The sequence below is a fragment of the Nannospalax galili genome, unplaced genomic scaffold, assembly GCF_000622305.1.
Source record: "Nannospalax galili isolate Female #2095 unplaced genomic scaffold, S.galili_v1.0 scaffold149, whole genome shotgun sequence".
NCBI classification, from domain to species: Eukaryota; Metazoa; Chordata; class Mammalia; order Rodentia; family Spalacidae; genus Nannospalax; species Nannospalax galili.
The window spans coordinates 1,626,091-1,640,004 of NW_008359763.1; the positions used below are offsets into that span (position 1 = coordinate 1,626,091).

The 13,914-nt window shown below is 48.7% G+C and overlaps 1 protein-coding gene across 1 annotated transcript in view; it reads left to right on the plus strand.

Annotated features, from left to right (window-relative positions):
* Asb18 (ankyrin repeat and SOCS box containing 18) overlaps positions 1-13,914 on the plus strand; it is a 73,840-nt gene that overhangs the window by 40,497 nt on the left and 19,429 nt on the right. The window contains exon 4 of the mRNA XM_008823676.1: positions 13,732-13,909. Within this exon, the coding sequence (XP_008821898.1) occupies positions 13,732-13,909 (178 nt within the window). The remainder of the gene's footprint in view (positions 1-13,731; positions 13,910-13,914) is intronic.

Below are 13,914 nucleotides of genomic sequence, written 5' to 3' on the forward strand. Positions count from 1 at the left end.
TCATTTTTCTCCCCTTTGGGGGAATACTTTAATGATTTTGTGGTTATTGTAGCTATTCCTTTGGAGTTTATATGTATGTCTTTACCTGATCTGAGTCTAACCTCAAGCAATATCAACATATAAGTCTTATGACAGCATGCATCATCCATTGCATTCCTTCTGTCCTTTGTGCTACTAGTAACACATGTTCTACTTTAAGTCCCAATATGTATTGCTGTCATTTTAATAATACCTTTACTAATTATTTGAGAGTTTCATGCAATGTATTTTGATTATATTAATCCCAAACTCCTCCCCCACCTCCTCTCAGATCCACTCCCCTCTTTCCCACCCTCTTCCAACTTCATGTCCTTTTTTTTTTTTTTTTAAAAATAATCCAGAGTCCAATTTGTGCTGACCATACTCCACTGACATGTAGTTAACCTACAAGGGCCCACACCCTTAAAGGAAACCAACTTTCCATCCCTCAGAAGCCACCAGTTCTCCATAGCTCCTCAGCTCCTGAGCCCCTTCCCATTGATGACGTAATTTGAATGGCTTGATTTTGCACAGGTCTTGTGCAGGTGACCACAGCTGCTGTGAGTTCACGAGCGCGATGTTCCTGTCATGTCCAGAAGACACCCTTTACTCCAGTCCTCCTTTACCTCTGGCTCTGACAATGTTTCTACACCCTCTTCCACAATAGTCCCTGAGTCTTGGGGGAGGGGTGTCATGGCTGAGCACTCCATGGACACTTGTTCTCTGCACTTTGATTAGTTATATGTTTCTGTGTTAACCACCATTCACTGCTCAAACAAACTTCTCTGATGAGATCTGAGAATTGCACTAATCTATAGATACAGAGATATGAACTTAGAGGACAGTTTGATATTATGTTCATTTAGCAGAATAATAGTAGTAGCTCACCCCAGGTCTGTGAACTCCACAGCCATAGAGTTTAGACAAGATTTATAGTACCAAATATGAGTTTCCTCCTGTGAGGTGGGTCTTAAATCCAATCAGAAAGTGGTTGGTCGTCACTATAATATTCATGCCACTATTGCACCTATGGACACATCTTGCCACACTGGCCATTACTGTAGATCACAGGGTTCACAGCTGGGTAAGACTGTTAATGAGTTTTTCCTCCCAGCAGCCTGCACAGCACATTCCAGTACTATGAAAGCTGGCCCAGCAGGGAGGAAACATCCTGGTCAGCACATTCTTGATTTCTCCATGTCCTGTGACCAGTGTGTGTGGTATCTTCAGCACTAGGGTCTTACCATCAAGTTCTGGTGGGTAAATGAGCAGAGGCAATAGCCTGTATTGTTTTAGGGGTCTCTGAGACACTCCTGACCAACAACTGGAGGGGTGGTATCACACACCTGGCAGTGGCCTTTTTATTTGGCAACCTATGGATCATGTAGAGAGAACTTGCATGCAACATGGTATCCTGGCCTGGACCCTAGAGCACAACATGGGCATTGTCTTACTTTTCTGTTGCTGTGATAAGACACCATGACCAAGGTAACTTATAAAAGGAAGAGCTCATTTGAGCTTATTGATCCAGAAATAAGGGTTCATAATGGTGGGGGAGGCATGATGAATGGAGGTAGCTGGGGCATAAAGCCAAGTGATCACAGGAAGCAGAGAGAGACTGGAAAGTTTGCAAGGCTTAAGAACTCTCAAAGCCTGCCCCCAGTGACATGCTTCCTCCAGAAAGGCCACACCTTCTAAGGAGTCTATGACCCTCCCCAAACAGTGCCAAAAACCAGGGACTAAATGTCCAAATACTTGGAGCCTAAGGGAGACATTCTCATTCAGACTACCACAGGCATTAAGTGGGAGAACCAGGGAAAAACAGAATCACAGGCATTACTACTAGTTCACTGGATTGTGTCAATGTTGGTTTCTTAAGGTCAACAAATGTCCCGTAATAACATAAGCTCTCAACATGCAGGGGAGCTGGTTATTCATGAGTTGTTCATACTATCTCCAAAACTCTTCTGAAGATTCAAAATGATAGTTGAATGAATATGGGTTTTCTTTTCTTTTTTATTTTATAACTTGCTTTTTACTAAGAAGTGAATATACAGGACCTACTCAGAGCACAAAACATGAACTCTGACAACAGGCCTTATGATAAGCCAACAGCTTACTTTTATATATCATGACTGTGCTGGATAGCTTTAGCGTCAACTTGACACACCTGGGTTGAGGGAACCTCAACTGGGGAATTTCCTCCATTGGACTGGCCTGTGGCCATGTCTGTGGGACATATTGAGTGATGTGGGAGGGCCCATCCCACTGTGGGTGGTGCCACCCCTGGACAGGTGGGCCTGTGTTGTATAAGAAAGCAGGCTGAGCAGGGGCCAGGGGAGCAAGCCAGTAAGCAGCGTTCCTCCATGACCTGTGCTCCAGCTCCTGCCTCCAGGTTCCTGCCCTGAGTTCCTACCTTGGGCTCCCTGATGAACTGTGACCCGGGAGATGTAAGACCAATGAATCCTTTCCTCCCCAAGTTGGTAGTGGTCAGAGTGTTTTGTCACAGCAATAGAGAACAAACTAGGACAATGAGGCTCCGAGACCTGGTGCAGACCATTAGCACCACTAAGCTTTTGCACTGTGCAACAGGTACTGATCTCCTGGTTTCAGCTGGGCTTTCAAACATCATGCAGGTCTAAGGCATAGCATAAAGGACTCAACGTGCCTTGGTATAAGGCGGTGTTTGTCAAACCCTCCCCGGCCCTTCCTCTTGTTCTTCCGCTTTCATTTTTGTCTTATTTTCTCTTCATTGTTTCTGTGTGTAAACCTTTCCCTTTGACCATTTAATTTGGGAGTCTTATGTTGTTCAAATCCTGCTCATGGGGGGAAGTTTAAGTTAAATGAATAAACCAGAAGTTGAGGCAGAACGGTGAAACAGCTGACTTCGAACCCCTCCGATGCCAACCAACAAGTTGAAGACAGTGGCAGATTCCATCGCACACCTCTACAATAACGCAGCCTACTACCTTGAAGGATAAAAGTTAATAGATGTCAAAAAGGACTTGAGGGCTCAACCAGCCTTTCAGCTCTAAAGAGTCCCTCCTGAAGGTGGACTCCGAGGAGGTCTGGCTTTGGGGAGTATAAACATTGTCACTTTGACAAGAAAGAGCTACGTTTCTCCAGAATCTTTTTCTACATAGTCAATTTTAGGTCATCCTTAATGTTCCTAGCTCACTGTAGCGAGGGGGTCGCTGACCTACATACAGTCATTTTGTTTCCTTACTCTTCTGACAATGGTCCCCACACTGAGGGACCCAACTCTGCCCCGACCCCTTTTAGTTGGCAATTCTCCATGGGTGCAGGACTTTCAAACCTTTGAGTCTCTGAGTTCCTGGGATTAAAAAAAATTATCTGTGCTTCCTTCCAACCTGCAAGTTTCAGAATTCAGAATTCAACACAAGAAAAGGGCTATCAGACCTTTAATCTAGCAGCTGTTTGAAGAAATTTTCCCCAAAAAGAAAAGTTCCAGCAAAGTTACTCTGCTCACGTTAGCCGCCTGCACACCAGCCTCGCCCTGTTTATTATCAGAGTCGCTCCGTGGCCCTGCCCTCCCTCCTCTTCACGCTTGGGTCGTTAAAATGAGGGGCAGCTTTCTCTTTTCTTGGCTATGGCTGTCTTGATTGGAGCAAAGTCAGGATAACTTGGCACCTTCATGAAATATATTCATAAAAAACCTGCACACTCACTTTTTGTTCCACGTGTGTGACTTCAACTAAGTGAAAAATAATTCATAAGTCAGAATTGGACCTGTGAAAGCAGCTAATTACCGGGTTCCGGCTCAGCAGGTTGATCTCTGGACAGAGGGAAACGGTGTACACGCATCCTTCACCATCCATGCAGGTTGGTGCCAGGACGCCGTGAGTACCAAGACCTGAGGATGCTCAAGTCTGAAGTCTGAAATGGCAGTGACTGAATAGACACCACGAACATCCTCCAGGACACTTTAAACCACCTCCAGATTCTTGGAACACATACCGCAGTGTGAGCGCTATGTATAGTTGGTGTAGGGAACTGTTTCATGAACACTGACAGCACAGGGGAAATTTGAATATTTGCAGGACAGACGCAAGTTGTCTTCAAATATTTGCAATTCACAGTTGCTTGGATCTGTGGATGAAGACACTAGACAGATGGAGAACCAACTGCATTGCTTTCTCTGAGGTGAAAGGAAATCTGCTCAGGACTTCGGTAAGGGTGGTAGTTCAGACTCCCGACTCCAACAGCAACAGCCTCCACCTACCAGCAGGCGCCTCGCCCGCAGGAGACCCACGGGCACTGGCATAATCCAGTAAACTGCCCACTCCTTCCTTGTCCCTGATGAATGTGTGATGTGCTCCTATGTAGAAAAGAAGAAAACAGTTTCAGTCAACGTGAGTTTAGAGTATCTTAGGGAACATTCAAGAAAGAGGCTTCGGGGTGGTCACATTTGGTGACTTACTGTTTGTAGAACTTCATTCCTGGGCACTGAGTGTTTTCGTTCCTATAAACTTCCCAGACCTGCAAGACATCCCCAGCCTACAGATGAGGAAACTGAGGGTCATAGGGGACCAATGTGGTGCCAGCGAGGGGTACAAGGGGTGCTTGCAGAGCCGGGACCTGAAGCCAAGCCATGTGGGGGCAGTGCTGGACAGTCACCCCTCCTTTGGGAGCACTTTCTTTCTAAACCTCAATACATAGCTCAACCCATCTCTAACCCGTTCATGGTCGTGTTCTACCTCCGGCTCACCCCCAGCTGCCCCCTTGAGGGCACCCCAGCAGGCACCCTCAGCCTTCTGCTCATTTCCCTAAATGCCATCTTAGCACCTAGAAACCAGATCAAATCCAAACCTTTCCCTCTAGACAAACGCCTTCAGATACTTCATGAAAGATGGGCCAAATGGACAATAGCATGCAGAGCTGCTAGGCATCACTAGTTGCCAGGGAAAATGAAAATTAAAAGTACACCAGTGTGCTCTCTGTGACCTGCTGTGATGGTAATCCTGGGTGTCAACCTGACTGGATCTGGGATTACCTGAAATGAGAGAGACCTTCTTGATGGGATCATCGGAAGCTGGAAGACCCTCCCTACATGCGGGTGTTGCCCTCTGACGGCAGCCCGTTAACAAGGCCCTGGCAGAAGGAGCTCTTGCTTTTTGCCCCTTGCCTTCTCTCTCGCTGGTGAGTTCATCTTGCTGCTGTGACCACCTTCGGATTCCACGTCGGCTGGGGACTAGCAGATCTCTTGGACTTTGTCAGGCCTTCGGCACCAGATTGGGACTGCTGAGCTACCCAGCCTCGCAGTCTGAGCGACTACCGGATTCTCAGCCTCTCCAGTGTGGTGCAGCCATTGTTGGACTACTCGGACTCTATCCTGTGAGCTAATCTAAATCTGTTTCTTTAGAGAACCCTGACTAATACACCTATTATTTACAATTTAAAACAAACAAAAACCTAGCAATGCCAAGTGTTGACAAGAATGTAGAGCTACTGGAACTCACACATTGGGTGTGTGAAACGATATCAGCACTTTGGGAAACTCTTTGGCATTGTCTTATAAAGTTAAACATGAAACCACCTGCCATCCATTTCTAGCTGTGAAACCAAGGACCTATGTCCACTTATACAAAAAGAATCACGGCAGCTGTGTTCAGAGTAATAAAAAAATGGAAACAGCCAAATGTCTTTGAACGTCAACAGAAGAATGAGTTTAGAATGTGTTGTGTCTATTCAATTGAATATAACTGTAATAAAACAACAAAGGACCCGGTGATCTCTTTAATCCTGATCTCTGCGAGATCCACACCAGCCTAGTCTACAAAGCAAGTTTCAGGCCAGCTGAGGCTACAGGAAGACTCCTCTCAAAAATCAAACACCACCACAAAAAAATGAGACTGCTGCTTGGCTCATGAGGCAATGTGGACCCGTGTGAAAACATTGTGTGGAACCAAAGACGGGCACAGACACATAGAAAATTCTCAGAAAGACAAAGTTAGGCCGAGAGAGAGAGAGAGAGAGAGAGAGAGAGAGAGAGAGAGAGAGATCAGAGCAGCTGCATGTGGAGGCACACAGTACCATGCATCGTTTTGATGTGGTGGTCACACAGTACCATGCATCGTTTTCATGTGGTGGTCACACAGTACCATGCATCGTTTTGATGTGGTGGTCACACAGTACCATGCATCGTTTTGATGTGGTGGTCACACGGGTGTATTCCTTTGTCCAAATCCATTCCGAGGCATTCTTAAGACCTGTGTTTGTCTGTGGGTGTAGATGCTACTTCCCAACTTTTCTCTCATCTAACTCTAACCCTCTCCACCCCTGCTGCTCTCCCCATCCCTGACGGTTTTGGGCCTCCTTCTTCATCCAATGTATTGAGATCAGGGAAGAAGAGAGGGGAGGCGAGTTGGCCATCTCTTGTTGAAGAAGGGACACTGGAGAAGCTTCCAGAAAATGGACATGCTTGGTGGGCATGTGTGGTAAAAGGCATGCCGATTTCTGACATCGTCGCTCAATCATGTCTCTATCTGCCAAGGCACAGGGTATGTGCAATCCGGGGACACTTGGCCTCCAATATCACCATCACTGCAGTCAACCAGTACCAGAAAACACAACAGCAGTTATCGCTCCAAGGAAGACCATGATGCTACGGATAGCCAAGTAGCTTGTCCCTCAGTTTCCCCTACCCTGGAGGCCCTGTCCATTCATGTCAGCTGTTTGTACTATAAACGTTTGTGCTTCCTATCCTGCAGCTTAGCATTCCGGGGGGAAGGCAGAGAAAAGAAGATGGAAAGGGGGTGTATGGAGGGTCCCCAAAGGAGGCCCTCGGCAGAAGGGCCAGGGAAATAAAGTGGAACGGCTCTTCCATCAAAGTCTCAGGGCTGTGGCTCCCCCGTCCTTCACACAGTCAGCTGGGGAATCAGTCTACAGGAGAGAACTTTGTCTAATGGCTTCATTAGAAAATATGGCTGTGTTTCCTCCCCAGCTCTCCTTGGCCCTCCCTCCCCTCAGGCTGTGGCAAGCACAACTTCAGGATAGTCCTTTCTGCCTCCACTGTAGGACCCAGCAGTTCAGCAACTGCCACCCTTCCCCTGGGCTGTCTGCATCCCAGGTATCTCCATGCCCACTTCAAGGACTAGCATCAGGAGGAACAATTCAGCGAGACCAGCTCCTGACACCCGTGGCCCTCTCAGACACACCTTCTGCATGTCAGAAGAGTCCCTGTGACAACTGTGTGACGCAGAGAACATGCTAGAAATGTCCGAGGACTAAGGGAAACCTGGCGAGAGTTGCCCATGAAACAGTGCTTCTGGCAAAGTGCCCATGAGCAGCGTCGTTCCTCCAACCCCCTCCCCAAAGCTGATGTTCACATCGTGAGTTTAACCTTCTTGTTGGCAGCTCTGTCGCCATTGCTGCAGTGCTCGCTCGGGGGTTGCAGAATCACTCTGTAACCCCTCGGTACTCACCCCGAAGCCGGCTACACTGTGAGGCCACCATCATGTCCCCAGTTCCTGTGCCTTAAACCACTGTTCACACCTGGAAACTGGGCAGCACACGCCAGCAAGCATGAGTCCACCATACAGTGTTGCTGGACCGGCTGGGTGAGAAGCAGTCCTGTGCATGTCCCACAGCCAGAGGGCACAGGCCATGCTGCCCCTCCCACTACCATGTGCTGACATCATGGTCATGCCAAGATATCGTCCCAGGAGCTCTTACCATGTACTATAACAAGAAACACATCTCCTTGCCTTGAAAGGAGCATGATGTGTTTTTACTGAATGAATGAATAAGGTTTTTAATATTTTATTTATTATTTTTAGTTTATGTGTATGCATGTATTGCCTGCATGGATGTAAGTGCACCGGTGTTGTGCAGTGCCCGAGGAGGTCAGAAGAGGGCGTCAAATCCCCTGGAACTAGTTATGGATGGTTATTAGCCACTATGTAGGTTCTGAGAATTGAACCCAGGTTTTCTGCAAGAACAGCCAGTGCTCTTAACTACTGAGCCAACTCTCCAGACCGAAAGAATGAGTAGACAGGGGCGAATGCTGGGTGGGTAAGCCACACAGGCACCGGGAACCTGAGTTTGGATCTTGTGTGTTCTAATTTACTTTCTGGTGTTGTGATAAAACACTGACCAAAAGCAACTTGGGAAGGAAAGGGTTTATCCCATCTTACAAGCTACAGTTTATCAACGAGAGAAGTCAGGGCAGGCACTCACGCAGGAACCTGGAGGCAGGAGCTGAAGCAGAGACCATGGAGGAACACTGCTTACTGACTTGCTCCCCTGGCTTGCTCAGGTGCCTTTCTTACACAGCCCAGGCCCACCTGCCCAGGGATGGCACTGCCCACAGTGGCTGGGCCCTCCTACATCAATAGCAATCAAGAAAATGCCCCACAGACATGGCCTTGGGCCAATGTGATGGAAGCAATCCGTCAACTGAGAATCCCTGTTTCTAGGTATGTCTAAGTTTGTGTCAAGTTAACAGAAACTAACCAACAGACCACGTAAAAGCCAGATGTGGTGGCATCTGTCTGTAACCCAAGTGCTTCATGGGACAGAAACAGGAAGATTCCTCAGAACTTGCTGGCCAGCCAGTCTAGCCAATGAGTGAGCTCCAGGTTCAGTTAGAAGCCCTGTCTCACAAAATACGATGGAGAGTGATAGAGGAAGATGCCCGTCACAGACTTCTGACATGCACACACATACACACACACACACACACACGCACACACACACACACACACACAAATTTAAATTATTAGGTGGCTTTCTGCAAGTCACCTGCTTTTTTCTAAGCCTCAATTTCCCTAACTGTAAATCCACCTCCAACACAAAATTGTGCTGATGGATAAATATAACATTGATTAAATAAAAATTTAGAAGATTAAGGGGCTGGAGAGATGGCCCAGTGGTTAAGAACACTGGTTGCTCTTGCAGAAGACCTGGGTTCAAATCCCAGCACCTACATGGTAGCTAACAACTGTCTGTAACTGCAGACCCAGGGGATCCAACAGCCTCTTCTGACCTCTACAGGCATTGCATGACACAGGTGCAGGCAATACATGCATACACATAAAATAAAAATAATAAATAAATTTTTTTTTAATGTTAAAAAAAAAATTTAGAAGATTAAGTACATGGGCCAGCAAGATGGCTCAGTGGGTGAAGGTGCTTGCCACACAAGTCTGAATTCCATCCCGGGGACCCAGGTAAAGGTGGAAGGAAAGAACTGACTTTACAGAGTAGTCCTCTGACCTCCACAGGCACATGTCCTGGCACACATGCACACACACTCATGCACACGCACACACACACACACACACACACACACACACACACACACACACACACACCATACACACACAATGATAAATGAAAAGCTTTGGGATTTTTGTGTTTGTTTGTTGTTTGTTTTTGTTGAGACAGAAGCTCCCTGCAGCCCCAGCTGACCTTTAACTTGCTATGTAGACCAGGCTAGCTTGGATCTCACAGAGATCCACCTGTCCCTGCCTCCTTGAGTGCTGGGATCAAAGCCCTGTGCCACTACAACTGGCTTATAAAATCTTTTTAAAAGAAAACAAGAAGAAGACCAGGAGCTAGGGACTCCTCCAGAAGGCCTTCCAGCTCAGAACCCGAGAGCAGGAGAGTACCATGTTGGGAGTTTGTGTAAGCACTGTGACTGGGAGGCAGAGAAGGCGGGGTGAGGAGAGCCTAGAGCAGCCTGCATGGAATGTGAAGGAGACTCGGGGCCTGGGCAGGCAGGGCACGGCCTAAGCAGGTGGGTGAAGGAGAGGTGGGTGGCAGAAAGGCCAAGCTGACATGCTGTGAGACCTCATGGCTTGGGGGTGCTGATGCTGATTCGGGGAGGGAAGCAGTGAGCAAGGAGCAGCCTCTCCCTCTGCTTCTGTCTTTGGAACAAATTAAAATGGCATTGATGGAGCAGTCCTTGATGGTCTTTGCTATTCAGTCTGGCTGTAGCCAAGTGACTTTTTCTTCACACTCTCAAGCAGGAGGCCTGGCAATTGTCATTATCACTGTGGTCATTATCAAAGGCAGAACAGAGGATGGGGAAGGGATGAGTGTCCGTCCACATTCTTTGTACCAGAGGCTGTTGAGACTATGCAGTGTCTCTCCTTAATCCCTGTAGATGTAATCAAAGTCCTTCTAACTCCCTCAGATGGCGGTGCTACCCTTGGCTCCCAGCAGTGACCGTCCACACTGCCCCAGAGCCCTTCTGACTTTTCTCTATCAGAGTATCAGGAAACCCCTCCCAAAGTCCCAGCTTAGAGCTAAGGGCTCAGCCCCAGCTGGGCTCCCCATGTGCCTATGGAGGCTTGGGTAATGCTTTCTCCACTGGACACAGACAGGGCACAGAAATGATAAGTTGTTTAAGGAAGGGCTGGGTGTATACTGCAGTCAGATTCAAGAACTATCCAAGACTGTCTCTCCTTGCTTTGCCTCTCCACACAGCCCTCTTCCCTCACCACCAGCCCACGGGCACTGCCGTGCCTGTGCTCTAAGACCCATTTCTGTCTGAGTCATCAATGGAAACCTTGAGAGTGTTCTGGAAACTTGGAAAGCAGAGCTAATGTTCTCAGCAGCCGTGAGCTGTTGCTGGGGCTCATGGGCAATGCTTTTGTGATTAACCTTAACTGTTCTTTTATCAGGTTGCTACTCCAATTTGTTTAGGAAACTTGAAGACACAAAGCCAGTGAAAAGAAAGTCAAAGCTCCACCACCCCAGCATCCAGAGGTGACCCTGCTTCATCCTACACATTTCCAGGCTTTCCTCACACATAGTTTTGATGGCAGTTAAAAAAATTGAGAATTTTATACACATATAATTTCAAAATGCATACAATGTGTTTTGATCAAAACTACCCCCATTCCCTCCCTTCTAAACCTTCCTCTATCCCCCACCCACCACTTTCCCCTCCCGACTTCGCGTGCTCTGTTTTATTTTGGGTGTGAGTTTTCTTTGAGGGGTCGGAGGAGATTGATTTTTTTTTTTTTTTTTTGAAGATAGGGTCTCCCTATAGCCACAGCTAGTCTGGAACTCACGATGTGGACCAAGTTGGCCTCGATCTCACAGAGATCCACCTGCCTCTGCCTTTCCAGTGCTGGGATTCAAGACGTACACCACTACACCGGGCATATGCTCTGTTTTTAAACCCATCACCTGTATGTACATGGGTGTAAAACCATCTACTGGGGTGCGGGTAGCCTCTCTGGGACCACATCCCTGAACAAAATTAACTCTCCTTCTCCCAGAAGTCATCCATTGCTAACAGCCCCTCGGCTAGGAACAGGACTTCATGAGCCCCTCCCCCATCCGTGCCAGAGTTTCCAGCCGGCTTGATCTTGTGCGGATCTCATGCCTGTTTGTCACAGTCACTGGGAGTTTATTTATTCAACAGCTGTCACGTCTTTTTAAAAGACGGGACTGCATAATGTATCTTACACATCTATGTATCCACACATCTATGGGACAGCTCTGTGTGTGCCATGTGTGTGCCATTACCCAGGCTCCCCCACCTTCATTCTTTTTTTTATTTTTATTTATTATTTTTATTTTATGTGTATGCATGTATTGCCTGCATGTAGGTCAGTGCATCCGTGTTGTGCAGTGCCCTTGGAGGTCAGACGAGGCTGTCAGAGCCCCTGGGACTGGAGTTACGGACAGTTGTTAGCAGCCATGTGGGTGCTGGGATTCGAACCCGGGTCTTCTGTAAGAACAACCAGTGTTCTTACCTGCTGAGCCATCTCTCCAGCCCTGTCCCACCTTCATTCTTAATGACCACCTGATTTGTGCCAATAGAGCCACGCCCCCACCTATTTGACCTAGGGTTTCTCCATCCAGCCTGTGAGTCTATAGCCATGGCCCAGCATAAGAAAGCTCAAAGGTTTCGCCAGTTAGAGCTCTTCATTAAGAACAATAGGGACCTCCGCAACCTCGGGTGGGTGGGCCCATGTCCCCATCCAGTCTCTGGGTAGCAGACAGCAGCCTGCCATTAGCTAGCCGGGCTGAGGACTCTTCCTAGTGAATGTCTTTCTTTAAAGGTTGAGTTGCTTTAAAAATAAAAACTAAAAATTAGAAGGAAATGTTTGCAATTGTTTTCAAGGCTCTGTGAGAAAATGAAACGGAGCCCTTGATTTCTAACCTCCTGCTGCATCGTTCAAAATTCCTCCCAGAGAGCCAGGCAGGAAGCAAAGTGAAGCGCTCTGATTGTAAAATTTGCATCCTCTCATAGCTGGGTATCTTCCCAAAGGATGCTTCACATCACATTGTACTTGTTTGTAAAGATCTTTCACCCAAGACAGACCACTTCTCACCACACTGCTGATGTGGAGGCGAGAGAAACAAAAGGAGAATTAAAAGTACGAGAGTCCCTAGGAAGAAATAGAAAATGCATTTCAGGACAGCAACTGTCAATCCCCAAACCCTGGAAAGATGATCTGGTTCAGAGCCCCAGTCAAGTAAATAACAGGGAAAACAGCAGCGAGAACAAAGATGGTCGTTAGCAAGATGCATTTGTTGAACATGCTCTTAAGGAATCCAGGAATGAGCTAGGCACCTCGCTACACTCAACGATCAGATAGATGTACTTTCTACACACTGGACCTAGAAGTGTGACACAAGAGACATGTGTGGGAAACGTGGTGTGATAAGTCTCCTGCCCAGGTACATACCCACAAGGCAAAGTACAACAGATATGACGGGCTCAGTCTGGAGGTACTAGGAAAGCTTCCCAGAGGAAGGGAAGAGAAAGCAAGTTGGAAGCCATTGTGGGAGACCCACAAAGAAAGTGCACACAGAGGCCGGAGGGCTTGTAGCCACAGGGTGGTCGGATAGATTAGAAACCCAGAAAAAAGAGCTTTGGCAGGGGAAGCTGGTGAGGCCCAGGGGAGCTAGCCCTGGCAGCTCCATCCCAGGGAAAGGGCAGGGGCCTAAGAAGGTGTGAGTCCACTGATTGACCCGACTTGGGAAGGTCCTGGAGCATGCCAGGCTGAAACAAATTAGTGGACAAATTAGGAGACTTGTGAAGATTTGGCCTCTCAAAAGGTGGTGACAGTAGTTAAGAGCAAACTGCTTAAGTAATTATTAAAGAAGTATCACCAGCTGGCAGAGAGACCAGCGTAGTGGGCCAAGAGGGAGGAGGCCAGGGAAAGGGCAAAGGGGATAGCGGGCAGAGTCAGGCCCTCGGGGATGCCCAGCGGACTCTGTAAGGGGTGGACACGGGGAAGACGTAGCGAACGAATGTAGAAACAAATTCTAGCAGGTATAGGCAACAGGGGCCTCTGTGGGAGGCAGGCTATGGAGGAGGTTCCTGAAACCACACGGCCAGCCCAGCGGAGCTGGGGTAGATCCTAGGAGGATGGAAAGAGGGTCTGGAGGCGGGCCTCCAGGACAGCACACTTGCTGGACAGCAGAGCAGGAGTCCGGGGATAAGCTGGACGCCCTGGGGTCAGCTGAGACCAGGACCAGTCTCCAGAGTAGAGTCCTGCTTCGGCCAGGTGGAGAAGACCTGGTGACCGGGAACCGAACAAGGCAGCGATCGCAGCCCTGCCCCGGACAGGGAGGCCAGGACGGCGACGAGCAGTCAAAGACGCTGCGGCGGGCTGACTCGCGGGGTGCACGCCGGCCGTGGGTGGCGGGTCGGGGCTGTCCGCTCGTGGGTGGCGCGTCCCGCACTCGCCCAGGTGACCAGTCGGTCCCCGCTCTGCCCCGCAGGTGCGCGCAGGCGCTGCTGCAGCACGGCGCGTCGGTGCATCGAGAGGGTGGCGCCGCCCGGGACTCGCCGCTGCACGTGGCGGCGCAGCACGGCCTGGACCGGCACGCGCGCCTCTACCTGGACCACGGCGCGCGCGTGGACGCGAGGAACGGCCGCGGGGAGACGGCTCTGAGCGCGGCGTG